This window comes from Musa acuminata, chromosome BXJ1-9, assembly GCF_036884655.1.
Source record: "Musa acuminata AAA Group cultivar baxijiao chromosome BXJ1-9, Cavendish_Baxijiao_AAA, whole genome shotgun sequence".
In the NCBI taxonomy this organism is placed as follows: domain Eukaryota; kingdom Viridiplantae; phylum Streptophyta; class Magnoliopsida; order Zingiberales; family Musaceae; genus Musa; species Musa acuminata.
In genome coordinates, this window is record NC_088335.1 from 48270813 (window position 1) to 48293497 (window position 22685).

The 22685-nt window shown below is 36.6% G+C and overlaps 3 protein-coding genes and 1 long non-coding RNA gene across 6 annotated transcripts; 2 read left to right on the plus strand and 2 right to left on the minus strand.

Moving 5' to 3' along the window:
- Positions 1-234: 234 nt before the first annotated feature.
- On the minus strand, positions 235-3146 carry LOC103999328 (uncharacterized). The gene is made up of 3 exons (XR_010479912.1): positions 2815-3146; positions 1385-1627; positions 235-686 (listed from the first exon to the last, which is right to left on the minus strand). It is a non-coding gene; the product is annotated as an uncharacterized LOC103999328 (long non-coding RNA).
- A 1036-nt stretch (positions 3147-4182) lies between these two features.
- LOC135593959 (uncharacterized exonuclease domain-containing protein At3g15140-like) lies at positions 4183-11085 on the minus strand. 3 transcript variants are annotated; one of them, XM_065084329.1, is made up of 7 exons: positions 10539-10738; positions 10354-10440; positions 9078-9280; positions 8175-8255; positions 6234-6359; positions 4868-4991; positions 4183-4740 (listed from the first exon to the last, which is right to left on the minus strand). In XM_065084329.1, exons 2-7 carry the CDS (start codon positions 10387-10389, stop codon positions 4540-4542), a joined length of 771 nt encoding a protein of 256 aa, XP_064940401.1. In that variant the 5' UTR covers positions 10390-10440; positions 10539-10738; the 3' UTR covers positions 4183-4539. The 3 variants fall into 3 exon arrangements, with proteins under 3 accessions (XP_064940401.1, XP_064940399.1, XP_064940400.1); XM_065084327.1 differs by lacking the exons at positions 10354-10440; positions 10539-10738 and adding an exon at positions 10796-11085; XM_065084328.1 differs by lacking the exons at positions 10354-10440; positions 10539-10738 and adding an exon at positions 10810-11001.
- Positions 11086-11763: 678 nt separating this feature from the next.
- LOC135593960 (uncharacterized) lies at positions 11764-14868 on the plus strand. The gene is made up of 2 exons (XM_065084330.1): positions 11764-12189; positions 14279-14868. Exons 1-2 carry the CDS (start codon positions 11907-11909, stop codon positions 14626-14628), a joined length of 633 nt encoding a protein of 210 aa, XP_064940402.1. The 5' UTR covers positions 11764-11906; the 3' UTR covers positions 14629-14868.
- Positions 14869-17271: 2403 nt separating this feature from the next.
- LOC103999332 (ubiquitin-conjugating enzyme E2 variant 1D) lies at positions 17272-22346 on the plus strand. Its single transcript, XM_009421055.3, has 5 exons — positions 17272-17610; positions 21365-21504; positions 21590-21715; positions 21799-21925; positions 22013-22346. The coding sequence occupies exons 1-5, from the start codon at positions 17583-17585 to the stop codon at positions 22069-22071; spliced, it is 480 nt and encodes a 159-aa protein (XP_009419330.2). The 5' UTR covers positions 17272-17582; the 3' UTR covers positions 22072-22346.
- The last annotated feature ends 339 nt before the right edge of the window (positions 22347-22685 follow it).

Here is a 22685-nt window from a genome sequence, read left to right on the forward strand (position 1 = left end):
GTATTTTTATGAATATTATTTAAGCATCAAAATAGTGTATCATTTTTTCTATTTTCTACTTACTTTTTCTCTTTATATCTCATTATTTAAATCAAAATTTTCTTCTTCATCTTCCTTATGAGGAAGAAAGTGAAAACTGCATCATGTTGCGTTACAGTAATGCCCTAAACAATGGGGACGTCTCAACAAAAATGCATTAATAATACATCTGATCCTTCAAGCAGCCAAAAATCATTCGTAAAACATCAAACATGTACTTGTTATTTCAGAAAATGTGATGGGAGTAAAACCATAGTTTGAATGGTTTCCTGTCTCATGCAGTTCTGAGATGAAAGATCAATACAAATCTTGGTTGAATTGTGGCTTCTACAGTACAGACATCGCATAGATAACCATGTAAAGCCAATGGAGTGTAACACTTCCCGATAAGCAGCATTACGACGAGATCAACCGTAAGAGCACAAACCTTGCTCCAATCTGAAATCGGAAATCTTCAACAACTACAATAATACAAAGCATTTTTCCAATGGTGATACGTGTAAAATTTAGTACCACAAACAAATATGGTAAAGAGTAATGCGAGCAAGGTATCATTCAGATATGATCTTGCTGGGTTGCCTCGTCGTCATCGAGCACAGAGCCTGTATTTTCATCTCTTCAAGCTACTTGGTCCTTGCTTTTTCTTGCTGCGTGAGGTTAGAGGACCATTAAGCTGATAGAATATAAACTGTTCATTAAGCTGTATTAACAAATAAGACTGCAAGTTTCTTAAAGAAAACCCAAAATGTTCATCATGAACATCACGGCATCTCCTCTCATCCCTTCTTAGCACAAAGTCAGACTGGAATGTTTAACAGGCAAAAAAATTTCAAGGATTACAGGCCAGTTACTAATTGTTGAATTATCAAGTGCAGGAACCTAAGTTCAAATGCCATGTTGATTCATTTCACTCGAAGAAATGGAGGAAAATGAGATTCGATAGACGATTTCTATCTCCTCTCCTCTTGCAATTAGAAAAAGCTTTCTGCATCTTTTACCTTATATGCCAAAAGAAAAACAAATCCATGTGTTTGATGGCCATTTGACATAATGACAATAATGGAAATAAGTTATTTAGAATTTCACATAAACCAACATGTCCATCATTTAAAAAAAATATAATCGAAAATTTGCTTCAAGTTTTTAAGCATTATACTGACAGATGATGATCGAGATAAAATAACTCAAAAGAGATCAAGCCAAATGATGAACTGAATGTATAAATTATACATAAACTTAACAGGAAAAAAGGCAGTTTGTTTTTTTTTTTTTTTTGTGACAGATTAAACTGCAGATAAAACAGACACGGAAGTTTAAAGAAATTATAGGAGTATCCAGACTGTACCTTTAGTTAGGTTTATTAATGTTCTTGGTGGACATCTCCCTTTCCCCCCTGCCAAATGCAACCTCGTCCATGCTTTGCCCTTGCCTCCTATATCGGCCACCAGATGCCACAAATCCAGGGCATGGCCTAAAGGCTTTTATCGGCCACCAGCCAAAGCCCGGGACAGTGGCTATCCCGCCCTGAATCCGTCCCTTGCCATTGCAACCTTTCTCAATTTCCTCTCTTCCACAGGTCTTGCAGGCCCTTGAGATATAATCTCACACCATAAATAATTCAGATAGCAGAAAATAGCTGTTTTAGCAAACTAACACCAAAACAATACTGTAAGCTGCAGATGGTCATAATAGACTACTATTATGGGTGATATAAACATGACAATCAAGAAGATAAACATATTGTAGCCAAAGAATTTATTGTTGTTGGAAAATTAAAAAAAAAATCCCAAAACAAGTATGATAAATGAACTTGTACATACCTTCTCTTTAAGGAATTTGTGTCCCAAGAAGTGTCGAATCACCAACTATTTGGATCAATATTGCGGATCCAAAATGTAATCACCAATAGGGAAAACACCTTCTTTTTTACCACTCAAATGTGTGATAATAAGAATGATAATTGGAATGCTTTTGCAATTCTCTTAACCCCTATTTATACGGTTCTTGGCATGAGGAGGTTATATTATCGTAATTTTCCCTCATGAATTATGCTCATTCGTTTGAGGATTTAACCTTTGTAACTCATCCAATGAAGGAGGGGGATTATTCTATATGACACCTACTCGGTGAATGTGATGACTCCAATGAACGAGGGTAAGGAGTCACTTGGTGAGAAGTTATTCTTGTAACTCCTCCATTTGAGGACTCAACCAATACGAGTGGTTAACCAAATTGACCCAACCCATCATGGGTGGACCGATCCTCCTTCCACTTGTTAATCATTTAACATTAAAGAAGATGCAGGCACTGAAGGAAGAAGGACAAAGATACTCCATTCCATCTTCAGCTTGTACAAATTTCTGTAAATTTGAAACAAGAATTTTCCGATGTTTCAACTTGCAATCAAGATGCTTAAGCCTTAGATAACTTGAACAATTGATTACAAGATTTAGGTTTTTAAGATTTTACTCTCCCAAGATTTATACCAAATGTTTCCAATAATCTGCGCACGGCGAGGATTGGCCATAGCCGGTCTTAAATGCCCCAAAGAAATCAGCAGCCCTGACTTCCAATCGATCAGTACACAACTTCGTGCAGAAGCACCAATCTATATACTAATAACAGGTTCTACAATGACATAATACAAATACAAATGTGCTTACTATTCGATGGCACAAACATATAGAGATAACAACCCAAAAGAACTGATGAAATCATAGCAGAAGTTCATACAGTTGAGTTGTTCAAGGGAAGAATTTGAATCGTATAGGATACCTGAACTGGGGACCCTCTGGGCCTTCAATCAGTGATTCGGCTTCCTAAGGGGAGAATCCTTCTCTAGGAAGAGGAAGGGTGGAGCTATCGTCTTCTTCCTCTGCTGCTTCTTCGGTTACAACTGGATAAGAAGCATCTGCGGAAGGAGTCGAAGAAGAAGAGCAGCAAAGGGTGGACTTGCGAGGTGGACTCACGAGTTGAGGATGAGGAATAGGTGGAGGAGGAGGGGAACGGCGTGGAAAGAGAAGAAATTGGGAAGGTGGAAGGGAGATAGACGCGGCCATCAGAACACCAAAGAGGAGCTGTGGCTTCCGAAACCAAGAACAGGGGAAGAAGGCACTTGTAAGCCACACGTGTTACGAGACGACAGAAGACATCAATTCCTGTTTAATCTTACAAACGTAAAACATTTAATCCCAATTCTTTTTTAAATCATTAATTTCATCGATAAAAAAATATTAAAAAAATAAAAATATAATTTTATTATTTTTAATTATTATATTTATATCTATTTTTCACCCTAACTGATTTTTCTTTTTCTCCATTTTCCGACTTACTTTCTATCGCTCGTCTACCGCACCCGCTCAACCTGCATCGCTCGATCGCCGTCGCTTCTACACCACTCGACCACCACAGCATCTACACCGCTCGTCGTGAACACTCCTACATTGCTCGACCATCATTGCTCCTACATCGCTCAGTGTGATGGTGATAAACGATATAGGAGAGGCAATGATTAAGCAATGCACGGACGACGATCAAGCGATGTAAGACCGACAATCAAGTAGTGCAAGTGCAATAACAAGAGTGATGCAAGTGCGATGACGATCGAGCGGATACAAGGGACGAGCGATAGGCAAGTAAGTCGGAAAAAGAAGAGGAAGAGAAATAGATTAGGGCGAGAAGTGAATATAAATTTAATTATAAAAAAAATAAATTATATTTTTATCTTTTTTATTTATATATATTTTTCTTTGCATATTATTTTTTAAAATACATGGATCAAGATGCTAACCATAGTTAACTACTGAGAATACCATAATCCATAGTTAACTATAAAGGATACCATAATCCTGAAGATGGTGAGGCCTCTTTTCATATATGGAGAAGAAAAAAAAAAACAAAGACTTCTCAGCGAAGAGTCAGCATAGCATATGGTGTCAAAACGGCTAAAAGCTCGCCAAACATACAAGATCACGGTTTTCTAAAAGAAATTTTGGTATTCGTAAAGCGCACAATATTAAGTGAATGCACACAAGAATAGTTTGCATCCTTCAACCACTAAATGCTTGCCATAACAAAGAACCAATGGGGCTTCGCAAATTTCTGGAAGTAGATCAAACCTAAAATATAGAGTTCTGAATAATCTTCTGCAATGCTGGAAAGTACATCTGAACCATATACAATCATGCCAAGTTGACAACAAATCAGCCTTCTTATTTAGTGTACTGTCAATATCAGAACTATTACTCGTACATAAGTTTAACAGAACTCGGGCAACATAACACCCAAATGACTTGTTTAGTTCCTCCTTCGGACTTATAGACCGGAGCCTCAGCTTTGTATACTCGAGGTGGAAATGTCAATTGATTGCCAACATTACAGCAGGCAAGTTAGTTCTTAAACCTTTGACATTAGGGTTTAAGTTTTCCTACAATGCCCATTCACGACTGCTCTTGCAACACTCCTCTTGTATGTGCAAAAATTTCTCAAGTAATCATAAGATCATCTGATTCGGTTGGTGAAAAGAAATTTCACATCACCTGGAGCTGAAGAACTCCTCTTGGCAGTAATTTGCAAGATGACACCATCAGCAAGCATACGCTGAAGAACTCTTGCTATATTCTTAGTGTCGTCAATCCCAAGGTGGTGACTTCCCAACAAGGGTATTTCCAGTTCCCTCAGCATTGTCATCATTCCTGTTGCCTGTCACGAGAGAGAATTAATTAATAATATAGGATTGCTAAGGACAGACACAAATTTTTAAAAAATGTTAGTTCCTCCAATTATTGCAGTATCTGTGGAGAATAGACAATAAAGGAAATCTGCTCACCCTTCTCTTGTAAAAATTGAGGTATATGTCCTTCAGATTGATCCACTCCATGAAGTATGAAGGAGTCTTTATCTTTGAAACTTTGCATTGCTCAGGAATCTTCGTCTTCAAGTCCCAGTTCCCACTGTCATTATAAGGCAAACTAAGCATGTATGATTCTTACGTCATTAGGTTATTTCCTAGGTTAAGGAAAATTATTTGATGCTTAAGTTTTCCCAAGCAACTTTAAGGGTGACAAGTTTAAGATCCTAAAATTTTATGCTTATAACCAAGAAGCGAGCTTTAAATTTCATATCTATGTGTTACATAATACATGATGAATTCTGACCTATAGCATACAGCATACTCATTACACAAGTAGTGATTTTTAAAAGCAATAAACAGGGGAATATCCTAAAAGTCAATAACTCAGACTGAGTAGTTTAGTTGTCAATAAAGCAAAAGCAAATAAGCATATTAAACACACATTTCAAGAGACTGATTACAAGAATCCACAATTCAACCTATGAAAATATCAAGGTGCTTCTGCATGATTTGGTCAATTACCCTGTTCATTAGATGTATGTATCTGTTCGAGTTATGAATAATATACATGAGGTAGTACGCATGAAATAAATGTAAAATAGTGAAGCAAAGAACAGTCTTTGCAACAAATCAAATTCAGTGAACAAAAGTAAATGAATAATTCAAGTAGCAGATACTTGCCAAGAAATGTACAAAAAAAATTCCCATTAAGAACTCAAGGCAACACCTTCTTTGCTATAGTGGACTTGTGTGGTCTGCATCAACCAGCACAAGCAGCCACCATTTTTAAGGTGTGAGAACACCAGCACATGGCAAGGACCACCTATGTTGATACCAGGGTCTGCCATACCGAGCCGTACCGCCCGGTACGACAGATTGTCGGTACACGGACCGACTGTTACCGATCCGAGAGTACTGTAGTACTTATAGCACTGTAGCAGTGCTACAGTACTCGGTACACCTGGGTGTACCGCTCAATATACCGTACCGTACCGGTACCGAGCCCAGATCGAAATACCAGTACGGTACGATATTGCGAACCTTGGTTGATACGATATCGGCACAGTGTGGCACAGTCAAAAACTTACCTGAGTTCTACAAGACTCAACAGAGTAACAGTAGATACAAAAATTGTGTATGTCCAACATGTATAATTTGTACAAACGAGATAATGAAACATTTGTTAACTAGTGATGCAGAAGGAATGCCCGCAGGTGGTGTCAAATCCAAATAATACAAAGCAAAAATTCTAGCTGACTCAACTAACAGAGACAAGCTAAGAAACACAAAACCATAACATGAAGCCAAAGACAACATACAGTTATTCATAATAACAACTAACCAAGTTACAAAAGCTGCTCGATTAAGTAAGCCTCCTTGCTCCTTCACCCACAAGTGATGTTTTTTCATCCATAGTTCAAACTCATGAAGCACATCTTTAAATGGGATAGCGGTATCATGCCACACCCTGCAAATCAAATAGGTAGTTTAATCCCTGTTCTTCTGTAAGACTTCTCTAAATTAAATTTACCTAAAACAACAGCACTTGAAAAGAATTTTTAAATGTTCACATTAATGTTTCATGCATCTTGTCATTTCGCTCTTCTTCTACACTCTTCTGAGTCTAATAATACAGCTTGGAGATCATCTCACAGAAGAGTATATGTTTGGTTACGAATATGCAAAATTAAAATTGGATTTGTTACAGACTTAACTACGTAAGCTAAACCATGGAACATTACTTAGCTAACCTGCACAAAGTAACGGATAAACGAATTAAACAAAGAGTAAGATTTCGATCATCCCCACTTTCGCAAGGCAAACACGGAAGCATGAGTTTGGCATTTCAGCTGTTGGAATTTTTACTGATAAGTGCAAAGCATTTAACCAACAATCAGAATCTGACAACACCTGCACTCTCTTTGTCATGACATTTTCTATCAAGGTAAGGCTATTGGTGTTACACAATGGTCTCACATCAACAGAAATAGCAACACTCTTGCCAACTTTGGCAGGTTGAATTCTGCTATATTTTGGATAGGTGATTAACCTCCTAGTGGTCTCTATGAACTCTTGAATTAATATAGTTTTTACTTCAAAAAAAAAAAACAATCAGAATCTGACAAAGGGGACTTTGAACAAGGAAGCAAAATGATCATAAAAAACAACTAAGCTACAACAAGGTTTGAATCCAGGAAACGGATCTCTTGTCAGATTGGAGATCCAAAAACAAAGTTGAATAATATAATATGGTAATACAAACCTTTATATATGTATACAGAATGTAAATTGATTGAATAAACATTTAGAACTTCTCTAAACAACTAAGAAAATGGACAATGGTTGTTCTCCATGATCCATAATCCGTGTGGTGGCTGGAGGATAACCTAAGATGACAAAAACATGATGAAAATTACCATTTAAGGGCTACCCAATTTTAACAATTGATGGTGATATATTTCACAATATTTTAGACTGGAGGGTGGATTCTGTCTTTATTTTATTTGATAAGATATGGATCTTGAACAGATCAATGTTAAACAACACTCCTAGTTACACGAAGTTAATTTGAAAATAAGAAGGCAGAACATTTTCACACATCTAGGATTTTAAATCATCTACAAGGCCCTCTCTAGCTGAAGTTCAGTGTCAACTTTAGAATATTGGGATCTGATTGACCATCGACCATTAGTTTCATTAAAATTTTCACAAATCTTTTCCAATTAATTTGCAATCCATATTCATCCACATCCATCCATCGCAGGGAACTCAGTTGGATTCATACTGGGGGCTTATGTTTTTAACTAAAGAGCATTTAGGATATTTGTCTCACAATGAACTCATAAAATTAATATCCTGAGCCATCTAGATCTGCAACAACTTCTTAGACTACAACCTTGCTAACAAGCTTAATTTGTGTCTTTGAGATAAGCTTTAGGCTCCTACTTTACCACAGATCTCAATTGTTACATGACAAACTTCAAGGAAGAGCATATAAAAGATTGAGTTTTCTAATTCAGCAAACTTCCACACGCAAGACCTAAATTAATGTTCCTAAAATAAACAATCAAATTGCACGCTAGTGAAGGACATATGCTACACATCTTTTATAATTTGCAAAACTATAAGAAATGAGCAGTAAACTTTTATCCATTACAAATTAAAGAATGAACATAATTACTGCTTATTGCAACCATAGTTTTTATCTAACATGCAATCAGAGAGTAAGCACTTGGCGCAAAATAAGAAATACACAATAATAGTTAGCAATTATTGCAAATACCTGTCAACCCCTAACTTTCCATATTTTCCTTCAATATATTCGTTGATTCTTTGCTCGCTCATTACTGCTGGTCGTACAAACCTATACAAACAAAATATACTTTAGTGAAGATAATTATAACCAAGTTATTGCCAAAGCACAAGACCAAGATTTGATGGGAAAAAAAATATGCTTGTTAGGTCACTAAGTTTGGTGAGTTATTTGAGTCATACTTAGTCCAATCTACTGCTCATGTTGGGCTTCTTTGTTAAGTTCAACAGCTGCTGGAATGAGGTAGCTTTCATACCAAATCACCAACATATACAAGCCATGAGGTCCCAACTATTTGGTCCAGCTAGATAGACCTTTTTTGCCATTGAGCTTTGGAAGAAGCATCACTTGGTAACTAAAAGCCATGAAATTTCTTTCTAATACTTCATATAAGTTCTCTTATGCCATCCTCTACCTTACCTTCACCACTATCATTATTAACTCTACCTCATTCAACAGTGAATTAAGTTTCTTTTGGGCATGATCCAGAGTTCCAGACCACCTTAAACATTATTCACTCATCATATGAGTCACCATATTCACTTCCCTCTATTTTTGTACATCTCCTCGTCATCAATTTTAACACCCTAAGGTTGCATCATTTTTGTTGGAATAATATCCATGATAAATAAAAAGTGGCATTAATGATTCCTTTTATAGCTAACTTGACACCTTGCAATAAGGGCATTGCTTATTCAGTTAAAACTTTTGAAGACCTTATGATGAAATGTTGCATGTATGAAAAAATCTACAACAAGATAAGGTAAGAAAGAATAATGTTGCATATGGTATCTTCTATTAGGTTAAAAGGGAAAAGTAGAAAACTATCTGGATAAGAGTGACAAGGTTGTAGTATTCTCAAAGAAATTTTACCTGTGGAATGAATCAATAAAATCCATGTTCTTGGCATCGATCATTAGAACGGGAAATTCAAGAATCTCAACTCTCCCTTCTAGGTCGAGAACTAAAAGATAATCCAAATTCTGAGGCCTCAGTTTATTCAGGCTTCTCGTGCTTGCTTTAAGGTCCACCATAAAATCATGATTGAACTTCGCCAGATGCAAAGCATCATCCATCTACATTCAAAGAGGTAATAGTTAGGCGTATATTTTGTGATATTACATGATATTTTCGTATTTAAGGAAATTAAAAGCAAGGAGTTTGCATTTAATGTCACAATCCTCCAAGGCATTTATTTTACTAGGACTTTAAATCATGATTGACCTTCAGATGCAAAGCATCAACATCCGACACACAAAGAGAATACTCTAGGATTCATGGTTTATACCATACATAACACAAAATTTTAATTTATATTATAAATTTTATTCACTTTCCATTTAGAGAAATTCAAACCAAGGGGTTTGCATTTAGTGTCACAATCCACCTAGTCATTTATTTTATTAGGATTTTTAGAGATTGTTCTATGGAACTTCCTTCAGACACCATAAGAGAAAGCCAAAAAGACAAAAAAAAGCCTACACTAGTATGATATCGTTCGGGAAAAACAAGAAAAAATAAATCTTAAACCTTATAACAACACACCTAATCTAAGATTGGCATGCCATGTGCCAATGATGCATATGAATGTTGTGCTGTCATATCTATATCTTGTGTTCTGAAGCATGCCAAGGCCCATTGACAAAAAAATGAATGTGTTATGATATGCATCAACCTGTGCAAGTGTACACTATGCCCATGCTCATGCATGCATAACAGTTACATAGCATGCTACCTTGGGCCAGACAGTTTGATATGCGCAACAGATGGATGATTTCTGAGTTCAGCTAATATATGACGTGCTTCAGAGAATGCGCTGGCACAACCATATTGCATGCTACATCTTCAACATGCTGACCTCTCTGGAAGTTACAAACAATAAATACCTCACCACATGTAAACCATATATCAGAATCATGTTACCTTTCTCACAAATAATAATGAGTTTTCCAATTCTTGAACCCAAACAATTTTTTCAATGTCTCCAGTTAAGCCTATCTAGTCTATCCAACATAACTCAAGCTGTGTCACAAGGTAAGTCGATCATCACATGGCATTGCTAAAATGGATTTATAGGTTCAGACAACAAGTCCTAAAGCCATGAACTAATAAATTTCTAACACAAACTTAAGTTCTAAATGGACAGCACCTTTTCGTTGAAATACGTCCGCTCCTCATTGGTCATTTATCAATACCGTTTATGTGTCTTCTCGTAGTCAATAAACAGAAGCTCCAACTGTATTGCTCTACTTCAATTAGTAATGTGACAGGTAAGCTAGTTCCGATGCTTGATCAATAGCACGTAAACAAAGGAAAATTGATGCAAAATCTGACCGATTACGTTTGTGGTAGTTGATACCATCTCGTGCATTATCCTCATTCCTACATAAAGCCAATGGCAACATCTCAAGGTTCCGAGAAACCGAAGCTTCGTGATTGATTCATTACCGTCCAGCAGAAATGGATCCGACGACTAATGTTGTTACAACTACTACCGCCAGATGCAGAACAATCAAACAAACCTTAAAGTTCATCAATGATACTCACCAAAATAAGAACAGAGTCTAGGAATAAGGACCTCGAATTCGTACCTTGGTGCACTTACCCTGGGTGTGATAAAGACACATGGGCTTCCACCGGCCGGCCGTCTGGGCATCGATTACGGCCGGAGCAGAAGAGCTCAGGCAAGCAGTAACCGCGCGATTCCGAGCGGGAAGGCAAGGGGAAGTGAGGGACGGGAGTGGGATGAAGGCGTGAGCGGTGAGAGGAGATGGGAAGGGCGAGTGGAGGTGGCGGGAGAAGACGCGACGAGTTGAAACCCTAGCGACCAACGCCATCCGACCTCTGGAGATATCGGAAGCGGGAGCGGAAGGTCTTAGGGGGATGGGGAGATGATTGCTGTATAATACTGGGATTTTTTCTCTTCTCCAATTAATTAATTAATTAATTAATTTTTATATGCATTAATTTTTCATGTCTTAAGTATCACTTTATAATTTCCATCTTTATAAATTGTTCTTTTTTTATTTTCTTCCTTATAAGAGTTATATTTGGTTGTTCATATTTATTATCATAAATATGATATCAAATCATAAACATAAATAATTAGGGAGAATTTCTGTACTGTCGTCGTCAATTAGTCAAGTCCCGTTTTGATCCCATCAACGAGTGCTCCCATTCTTACCTTCGTAGTCATCGGAAGTATTTTCGGGGACCATGCCGGGCCTTCAATTCACCAATAACGTAGATGGTAGACAAGCGTCTAATGGCCCCACTGAGGAACGTATTACTCCCATGCCGTTACACGTCCGGTCGTCGACAATTAGTCAAGTCCCGTTTCTATCTCATCGAAGAGATACTCTTGCGTTTACCCTCGTGGTCATCGAAGCTTATTCGGGACCAAGTGGGACCTCCCATTCTGCTCAATCATGTGGACGGTAGAAAGAGGGTTTCGAAAACGAAGGGTACAAGATCATGAAATGGCTGGTACCGCGGAAGCGTTGGTCGGCGAAAAGCAATCTAAATTGTCAATTCCCGTTACGGCCATCGAATCCAACGCCCGATCCTTCTTTCTCCACCCTTCGATTTTGCGTCATATATATCATCCTTCGATTTAGATTGCGAAGCCGTCGAATCCATCCTCCTCCTCCGGCTTCGTTCGGCGCTGCCGCCTTATTTTTTTCGAGATCGGGGGAGTAGAAGATGATCCAGCTGCTGTTCACGATGGTGTCGGCGGAGGTTGGGGTGGCGGTGGCCCTCCTCTTCAAGACCCCGCTCCGCAAGCTCGTTATCCTCGGCCTCGACCGTTTCAAGCGCGGCCGCGGGCCCGTCATGGTGAAGACCGTTGCAGGCACCGTCGTAATCGTCCTCGCCTCCAGCCTCTACAGCATGGCCAAGATCCGCAGCCGCTCCGCCGAGTTCGGCGCCTTCACGCCCACCGACCAGGTCCTCATGAGCCGCCACCTCCTCGAAGCATCCCTCATGGGTATCCACTCTACAGTCTCGCGAAATCTTGTTTTGTCCTACTGCTTCTTCTTCTTCTTCTTCTTCTTCTTCTTCTGTTGTTGGATTTGAATCTAATCACCATGAATGTAAAATAGCTTGGAAAAAATTTTGTGATGCTGATGAACTGTTTGTGAAAAAAACATATTTGATCTGTTGAATTGCTCTGCTCGCCTGCATAATAGAGAAGAAAAGAAGAAAATAATATTTGATGAATTATTATCTGATAATAATGTTGACAGATGAGAAACCTCAAAGGTAACCTGAACTAAACTTGATTGGATCTTGTGAGCCCTTATTTTGATTATTATTACTTAAATCATGTAAATTTATCCCTTGGCTACCAAAAGTCTCATCATTCTCTTTTGAGTACAATTTGACTTGCATAGGTAGAAGCCCTGTGATTAATTGTCATGGCATGTCTGAGAACTTGTGCAACTGCTTTCAGAGGGGTAGCCTGAGGACCTGGTTGTTTAAAATTTATCATTGGGAAATTTCTTTCATAATTCACCTATACATGATATTTGTTATAATTTTCACAAGGGTTGCAAAATCTTGGCAAAATACAGTGATGTTATTCTTCTTTGGTATAATAAGAAAACAGAAAAAAGATTTAAAATCAACTTTGTAGGTCTACGCACTATGGTTAGTCGAGCATCTTCTCTCGGTTAGTCTTAGCATTGATGCCTATTGAAAGAGCACCAACATCTAATGTGAATATGAAGTCTCTTTGGTGTTGTCATATATATCATGTGAGTGTTGTGGAGAGCTAATTGTCAGTATAGATACACAACATGACTTCAATTTTTAGGAAATTTGTTGAGGGAATGAGATCTAGTTATCAAATCCAAGGACAGAACATGTGAACTATATAGGTTCTAAGGCAAAAAAAATGCAGTTGCTGTAATCTGGTGCTGAGTAGTTAGGAGGCATCAAATATGTGGTATTCTTGAATAATGACTAAGATGGCAAAGATGTTTTTGTGGATCTGTTGTTGGTCAAGAAATAGTAGGAGTCTTGAATGATAACCAAATGGTAGGAGGTCTCCAATGACAGAACTCTAAGCCAATGATGATGATGCTGGATTGTGTAAGTTATAACCACCACATCATGCTGGATTGTCAAGGCTCGGTCTGATACCATACCGGTCTGCACTGGTGTACCCAATTGTCAATGTGTTGGTATGTATCGAGTCCTAGAAAAAGACCAAAGAAATTGAAAAAACAAAGAAATTGCCTGGTACATGGCCTGTACCATCCTATACAGGTCAGTACAGGTCGTGTGCTATGTGATACAGGTCATCTACTTGCTAGCCAATGTATACATGCGTTCGCTACACACGTCACAGAACTAGTTTGATCGAATGACCATTCTCTTTAATATATAAATACCTAAAATTTTATTAAGAGTGGAATCCTTGATTTGTTACATGTGCTCTTTTCATGTGGCATCTACATTTTCATGGTGTCTTGTGAATCTTGAAGCCATGGGCAAAAGATTTGTTATGCTGATTCTGCTAATGCAAGAAAATAAGAATTTATCTTCTAGTTTTACAATATTTAGTCGTTAGTAACCACACATGACAAATAATTTGCTCGTTTCATATATGAGGTCAAGTTCCATTCCAAATTCAAGTCAAGCTTGAAAATGATGTTCAAGCTCAGCTGAACCTTTAACGAGCCGAGCACCAACCTGTTTGCTAACAATTTGACTCACTTGAATCTCTAAACACTTGAATATCCCTCTGGTTGTTCTTGATTTTTTTCTATAAACAGCTTCAAGGTCATTTGTTGTTATCATTTTCTCCTTGTCTATTTAAATTTTTTTTCTACAACTATTAGCTCAAGCTCATTCCTTAAGATATGGTAGATTTGGTGGAAACTGCTGATCATTGTTTTGAAGATTCATATTCTAATCTAAACATTCTATGTTGCAAACCAGCATCTCATGGTGATTTCAGAAGTAACCTATTTTGGATTATCATATCAAGAGCCTTGCACTCTGCTTCAAACTGTTGATTCTGTACAAGGAATTTACTTGTGTTGATGCTGTGTCCCATCTACATGTTGCAGGTTATTCCCTTTTCCTTGTTCTTATTATAGACCGTCTTCACCATTACATCAGAGAATTACGTGGGCTAAGAAAGAGCATGGAGGCTGTTATGAAGCAAAACAGGGTCCTGGAAGAAACAAAACGTGGTGGTTCAGACGAAATAAAAACAAGGGACAGAGAGATTGCAAGCCTGAATGAACAGATAAAACATTTAAAATTCGAGTCAGAGGAAAGAATAAAGGAAGCCAGAGCTGCAGAAGCAAATGTGATGGCTCTGAAAAAACAATCTGACGATTTGCTGATCGAATATGATCGCCTCTTGGAGGACAACCAGAACATCCTCAACCAGTTGCATTCAATCGATCACTGATTGTCACTTTCCGAAGGTATGAAAACAATCTGAACAATTATTGACCCCGCTGGTGTTGATCCCTTGATGAGCTATTTCGGTATTTGTTATGCGGAAATAATACTTGTAGCTGTTCTTGGACATGGAAGGAGTTGGAATTGGTTGCGAGGAACAAATAAAGAAAATTGTTCTACCTGATGTTGGTTTTGTACTATTATCTGTGTAACCAATGAGTTGTGCCAATTAGATATTTTGCTGATATATTTATTTGCATTCTTCACCACAGATGTCTCAAACCAGAATATTTATTTAATTAGTTTGGATACATTTTGAATGCATGACATTTTGCTTTCATATCAAATTTTTAATCAATATTATTCCATCTGAAAACCTAGGTCGATAGATGAGACAATTAGCATGGTTAATTTATTTATATTTTTCTTTAACATGTCTAATTGATTTATATTATTATCAATATATGCTTGATGCCAGTATCATTTTTGTATAGTAGTACCAGGGGTTCAATGATATAGTTTTTATGATGACCAATATCTGATAATAAATTATGATGATTTCTCTCTAGGGAAAAGTTCATAAATGTGACTAGAAAAGTTGGGAAAAGATAAACAAAAAGAGATTAAAGAAGTTATTTGTTAATCATAAATCAACTGAAAAATTATAAAAGCTTCAATATTTATCCTATGAATCATTTATCTTTATTTAATTCTATATTAAGCTGAACAATATATATATATATATATATATATATATATATATATATATATATATATATATATATATATATATATATAAAGAGGGAACTCAAGGCTTAGCCACTAAAGAATAATTAAGGAAGAGATGACTATTAAAGGATACTATTAATGTATCTTGATGCCTAATTATATCCTTGGACCTTGATATCAATAATTATCAGATTCTTTATCAGTTAAAATAGTTGACATCCTTGACAAATGATGTGCTAATATTACAAAATAATTATTAATTAAAATGATGAAAATTGCATAATAGATTCATTTATTTGAACAATTGATGTTTTATATTATGCATTAAAGTTGGTCAATTAATGATGTCCAATGTAGGCATTTAAAATTGTTTGGAATGCACATAGATAACACATATCTGTTCAATTACTTTGTTATCTGTGTGACTAATGCAGCACTAATGCTTCTCAATGTAAAAGAAAAAATCACTAACAAAATTCTTGTGTGAAACAAAGCCATATATTTTATGAATGAAATTTGACTGCTATAATCCAACTTAATAGGATATAATTTCATTGAGCCTAAATTAATGATACAAAATATTTAGGTCAAAATCAACAGTATTATACCTATCAAATCCCTTATAAATTCTTGTTGCTAAACTATACTATGATGTCACAATTAAGTATTAAAAGCTAAATTAAATAAAATATCTACTTTTTTGCTATATTATGAACTTGATAAGTTGATCAAATTTAAGTCAAAAAGATGCTAGCAATTTAAAAAAAAAAAATAATTTGCTAACTAGGATATTTGTGAAATTCATTTTACCTTAATTTGAATTTCTCTTAATTAAACTAAGCCTAGTCATGATACATAAGTATCCTAAACATAATTAAACATCCAACTTGATTTGTGAGGCAATCTAATACATAAAAAATCAATCTTTTTTATTTTTATTCAATTCTAAGTGGTTAAGTTGGAATTCATCAATGACAATTAGTTTTTCTCGATGCATGATTACTATACTATACATAGGTTTATAAGTAGTAAAATGAGGATGATAAATAGTAATATCCTATTAAGGTGAATGATGAGATTTATTATTGATAATTGAACTAATTATATATTACCCCTTTAGCAGTCCGATTCATTTATTTTCAAAGATTACATTGGGATCCTTATACTTATCAAAGCGAAATATTTAACTTCGTTTCTTCTCAATTCTACTAATAGAAATGACTCTATCTCATTTCGGTTTATCATTAAATATATATGATATTTTCATCAGTAAAATCGATGGCGTATGGAGAAATAAAATTAAATATTTTATTTTCGTATGGACGATGAGATTTGATCGAAGTCTTCGTAGAATGCATCAATGACCACCAAATCATAAGTGATAGTGATGATATTTGATTCAACACTTTATTGAATGCATGATCACTAGAATAATTATTTGGATTTGAGTTCTCCATGAGTGCAACATTATTGGAATGCACCACATAACAGTTCAATCTTAATGGGGGATTCATTGAAGCTAATTGAAGCCCATACAATGCGCATGCGTGCGGGGTGCAGATTTGTCATTCGCGTCAACCCGAAACCATGGAATGGGTCGCGCGACGAGTCACGAATGGGTCAAGAGTACATACAACTAAACAAAAACCAAAATTCTCTTACCACCTAATAAGACGTTGCCCACTGTCGTAGCCGCTTCTTATTGCATGTTAATTGGGTCCCACCTATGCGAGTCAGACACACGGTTCACCTGGTGAACCGTAAAGAGGTACGGGAAGTGTTTGCTGGTGGAATCGATCTCCCTCGAAGCACGTAACACTACACTTTACCTCTCTCTCCATTGGAAATCTGATGAGGGGGCCACCGCGTCTCCTGTTGTTTCCCTCCGGCGTCGTCGATGGGGAACTTTGCAACGACCATTCACGGCTCGACTTTTCCCGTGTTGGGTTTCCTCTTTCAGCTACTTTTCAACGCTGGTGATGGCGAGTTAGGAGGAGGAGGAGGAGGAGGAGGAGGAGATTCGTCGTGTCGTGGATCGCTCGCCGCCGCCTCTCGCTTGCTCGACGAGGACGAGGCTAATTCCATAACCCTCGGAGGCGGTTACCCGCGCACACATCGCGTCCACTCGCGGCAACCCCCTTCCCCTCCCCCGCCCACTCCTTGGGCACGTAAAGGCACTCTTTAGTTCGAGGGAGCCCTCCAAGTTCTTCCCATAGAAGAGACAGAGAATAGATGGGCACCGAGGGTTCCCGGGTGGTCGGTGCGGCCTCTGTTACATACACCTCCTCGATTTCCTTTTTCGTTTTTTTTTTTTCTTTCCCAAATTGTTGTTTTCTCTTGATTTTGCTTCTATTATGGGGTCTTCGAGGCTGGATTTCTCTGCGGAAGTAGAGATTTTGATATGGTTGGTAACCATTTGGGCACTTTCAAATTTGTTTTTTTCGTTTCTCTCGAATTTTCAAGGGGGATTGATATGCGATGCGTCATTTGAGATGCTCGTGGTTGTGTGATCATGTTGGGGAGCTGATGATCTTTGAGGTAATTTTCTCGGGACATGGGTTTGTGTATAGCGGCTAGAGGGTTTTATTAGGGTTTGCGGAAATGGATTGCATGCCTAAAGAAAGTTAAGGGACGTTGATGTGTGTTGACTCCTGTTCTTATGAAAGTTCCAACAAGAGGAAACTTTGAAGAGTTCGGCTTTGGAAACATGTTTTGGTTTGGTGTCAACATTTTGTATCATTTATTCTCACTCAAAATCTGTGTGTGAGTGCAGGTGGTAAATAAAGCATTATGGCGCAGTAATTGAACAAAGATTGGAGTGATTTGAATGTGTTCTTATCGACGCAATTTAGGAAGCTTCTCCTAATTTTTTATTTATCTGTTTCCTAGACCTATATAAGGCTGCTTTCATATTGATAAATATTTTGGCCAGTTACATTAAAACTGTTTGCATTATGGTTGTTATGTTTTCTTACACTTGCTATTGTTGACAAAAGGGGTCTGCATTTTCTTTGTTTACGAGAAACATGTTTAAACACTTTGAATGACATGAGGGACTTGAAAATCGTATGAGATTAATCTTATAACAAAGCACCTATATTAGATTTTTTATGCTTACCCCCCATTATGTTGTGTAACAAGTATTAACATAGCACTTTGGTGTGCATCTACTGAAAAATTCCAAAAAATTAAAAGTATCAACTACTAGTGGGCGCACATACACGCCCGCTTGTGCTCCTTTATTATTGAATTTGTGTTTGAAGTGTGTTAGTGACTTTTATTGAGAACAAACCTGATCTCTCTTGTTTAAACTTGTGTAATATATTCCCCGGAATCAGGATGCAACTACCTTTGGAACTAGCTGATGTTTTCACCCACAATGACCATATCAAGATTTTATAGAGCCCCAATTAGTGCTTGCTTGGTAAAGCCAAATGTAGCAGTTTAGAGAATAAATATGGACATTAGTTGGAAAGTTTCCTGAAGCAAAGACAAGAAAAAGCAGAGAATACTGTTAAGAGAATTTATCAATATGTTAATTGATTGGAAGAGTGGTGACTTGTATCTCCTTCCAGGAGTCTATGATCACTTATAGGTTGAGTTCTTACATCTAGTTCTTCCCTTAACAATTATTTAGATCAAACTGGTTACACCTAGTGCAAGTCAAATACAGATATGCTTAAACAGTGAGGCATATAAAATTCACTAACCATAATAACTTGTTAAACGCTAGGCTAGAATTACAATTGAAATTACTCTGTCTACAAACATATGCCTCGAAGCTTTGATTGATCAAACTAATTTGTCTTATGACTTAAGCTTCTAAGCCTAGTTAAAAACTAACTTCATGCAGTGGAGAGGAGGAGGCCCTCTCACTCCTCCTCCAGTACTTAGTCCTGGGAAAAGGAGGGACCATGGTTCAGGTTTCAGAGTTTTATTCTTTCTTGTGAGTTGGTTGTTTGGTGCTGCATGGGCACTCGAGTTGTTCCCACTTCCTGATTGCTTGGTGCTTTGGATCAGGTGCTGCTTGAGTGGCTAGGTAGTGGCCCGAATGATTATTTAAATGTCAATCTCCTTTTTCCATTGTGACCACTTATTCAAATTCTTACAATTAAAATGGTTCATGGATGAGGGTAGTTTTGATATGACAGTACAATGCTCTTGTACATGGACAACTAAAAGTTGCTTTATAACAAAATATGGACTTGGTATGCATATAATTTAACTTATTGTCATCATTATGTATGTTTGGTTTTGTTAAACACCTATCCATATCCATGCTGTAGCATTACTTATGATTTCTAATATTCAACATAAACATTTCAAGTAAACTAAACTCGCCTATGTCCGACTTGGATGCATTTATTTTCCTTTGTTTCATTGATCTTGTCCTCAATGTTGGCTATTTGTTGCTTTAGTGAATCATCATTCTTTATGATATAGTGGTCTAAGGAATTGTCACATCTATTTAAGATTTTTCTACATTGTCCAAAAATCATCCAAATTCTATTGCATGTGGAATGATTTATATCCTTGCATCCTCGAACTGCACATCTAGCAAACCATAGGAAGGTTACAATATCTTCAACAAATTTTGCAAACTAAATATGGATGTTTGCTGATGATAATATGTTTCAATTTGATAATTCAGATTCTACAACAACAACAAAGTTATAGGTCTCAACAATTTAGGGTCGATTATATGGATCTTTTACCATCATTTAGTGTATTTAAATATTTATTTATAGTTTCTATTAAGGTCTTTTTGGGTCTTCCTCTTTCTCCTTGCACCACTAATATGAATCATTTCATTTCTTCTGACTATCGCATCCGGAGGTTTTCTGAGCATATGTCCGTTCCATCTTAGATGATTTTTTCTTATCTTATCCTCTATTGAAGCGATAACTAGTTGTTCACGAATAAATGTATTTCTTTTCCTGTCTTTTCTAGTAACTCCATACATTCATCTTAATATTCTCATCTCAGCAACACAAACTTTTCATATATGTTGTTTTTTAATTACTCAACACTTAGATCCATAAAGCATTGTTGGTCTCACAACTGGTTTGTAAAAATTTTCTTTTAATCTCAAAGGTATTTGATGATCACACAAGATTCCTAACAGCCTTCATCATTTTAGTCATCATGTTTTTACTTTATAAATAATATTTTCATCGATCTCTTCATCTTATTGAATAATTGATCCAAGATACCTAAGACTTTTATTTAAGGGAACTTCTTGTTTATCCAACTTAACTATATTCTCCCATCTATTCCTAGAATTACTAAAATTGTACCTTATATATATATTCAGTTTTAGTCTACTTAATCTAAACCTTTAGTTTCTAAGAATTGGCTCAATGGTTCAAGTTTATAATTAATTCCACTTAGACTCTTATTAACTAAGATAATATCATTGGTAAATAACATACACCAGAGAGGATTATCATGTAAATGACTAGTAAGTTCATCCAGTATCAATGTGAAAAGGTAGAGACTTAATGCGGATCCTTGATGTAATTCTATGCTAATAGGAAACTCACTGGACACATTTCCTATAGTTCTAGCACTAATAGTTACATTATTATATATATCTTTAATAATATCAATATAATTAGTCGATACACCTTTCTTTTCTAAAATCACTAGTCATCGTTGTCTTGTTTTATGATCATTTCCCACCCATTGAGAGAGATTATTTGCCATTTATAAGCCAAGAAAATGCTCACAGATATATCGGAAGGCTTTCCCAACCTGATATTTTACTCTGTTGTGGCCGTGTTAACAAAATTCAGAGATGGTCCCTTGGTATTTTTCTGTTATTAAGGGATAAAGACATCATGCTTAATTTTGTTCTGCTTACCTCAACTTTCGGCCAAGTTATATTGGTTAAGATGGATCTGGTGCACTGAAGTATGATATACAACAGAGCTATTTCTTCTTTTTCTTCCTCTCACACATGACATGTTGATGCAAAGTTAAATTACCTTTTTTTTCACTTGTTTTTCCTGCAGTTCCAAGAAACTTCAGATTGTTGGAAGAGCTTGAGAGGGGAGAGAAGGGTATTGGTGATGGTACGGTCAGCTATGGAATGGATGATGCTGATGATATTTACATGCGTTCCTGGACAGGGACAATTATTGGTCCACACAATGTATGCTGCAGATGTCACTAGCTTATATATGCCTCCGAAAACTGAGTCAGTTGAAGTCTTCTTTTTTTGCTCATTCTGTTTGCAGACTGTTCATGAAGGGCGGATATATCAGCTGAAACTGTTTTGCGATGAAGACTATCCTGATAAACCCCCAACCGTTAGGTTCCAGACGCGGATAAACATGACATGCATCAACCAGGAAACTGGAGTGGTATTTACTTCATGTTCATCATCCACTGTATTATGATAAAGAATGAGTAAAACCTTTTAGCATTATTCTTTTCATACGTGCAGGTTGAACCTGGCCTATTTCCGATGCTTGCAAACTGGCAGAGGGAATACACTATGGAGGACATCTTAAGAAGCTTAAGAAAAGAAATGTCGGCTCCACAGAACCGGAAACTTAACCAGCCTCCAGAAGGTATGTTTACAAAAATTTGCACTCGATAAAATATCTCATATTTCACCATATGGTGGATTTAAACTGGCATGTAAAACAATATTCCAGGCAATGCCGATCAAAGGATGGAACAGAAAGATTTAGTGCCGAGGTGTTTAATCCTTTAGAAGGGATGGGAATCTGGTCTATGAAGAAATATCATCTTGACTAAGCCTATGATATTGGTTATGGAACATCTGACGGCGACTGCTTGCTTCTTATGGTAGCCGAGGTTGTGGAGTAAATAAAACCATCTTATAACTGGTAGTAGTGTATTTGTGCATAATAGTGACTTGCAATCATGTAACGAGAACAGCTTTTTATTTCCCAGTCATAGACTAGTATGCCATTGTAATTGAGTCAGCTGTCAAATGATGGTAAGTGCTATTGTTTTCTTTCTTGATGTGAGCAGAGGCCATGAAATTTTTTGACAATTTTGTTTAGACTTTTTACAGTAAAATGCTGTGATGGTAATACATCTCATATTCACCTAAGCATGATTTAGAAAACGACTGCATAAATATTAAACATGTTTGTACTCTCGTCTGGTCATATAAACGAATATATATTCTTTCATCTTGTCGTATGGACGAGTATATATTCTTTGATTTCGTGTTGATTGTCGTTAAATGAACATTATTATCCTTTAAAATATTTGAAAATAATAAAATATATTTTAGATATTTAAAATTTTAAATATTAGATTTCTTAAAAGTACTCATTCTCCTATATCTTTTTTCTT

Excerpts from the sequence above, each read along its gene's own strand:
- LOC135593959 (XM_065084327.1), bottom strand. The coding sequence starts at position 11,041 with ATGGCGTTGGTCGCTAGGGTTTCAACTCGTCGCGTCTTCTCCCGCCAC. Across the intron at positions 9,281-10,795 it reads CCCAGGGTAAGTGCACCAAG|ATGGATGATGCTTTGCATCT; the intron begins GTACGAATTCGA and ends CTTTGAATGTAG. Across the intron at positions 4,992-6,233 it reads CGAGCAGCTTTTGTAACTTG|TGGGAACTGGGACTTGAAGA; the intron begins GTTAGTTGTTAT and ends TTATAATGACAG.
- LOC135593960 (XM_065084330.1), top strand. The coding sequence starts at position 11,907 with ATGATCCAGCTGCTGTTCACGATGGTGTCGGCGGAGGTTGGGGTGGCG. Across the intron at positions 12,190-14,278 it reads CCTCGAAGCATCCCTCATGG|GTTATTCCCTTTTCCTTGTT; the intron begins GTATCCACTCTA and ends TACATGTTGCAG.
- LOC103999332 (XM_009421055.3), top strand. The coding sequence starts at position 17,583 with ATGGGCACCGAGGGTTCCCGGGTGGTCG. Across the intron at positions 17,611-21,364 it reads CGAGGGTTCCCGGGTGGTCG|TTCCAAGAAACTTCAGATTG; the intron begins GTGCGGCCTCTG and ends TTTTTCCTGCAG. Across the intron at positions 21,926-22,012 it reads ACTTAACCAGCCTCCAGAAG|GCAATGCCGATCAAAGGATG; the intron begins GTATGTTTACAA and ends ACAATATTCCAG.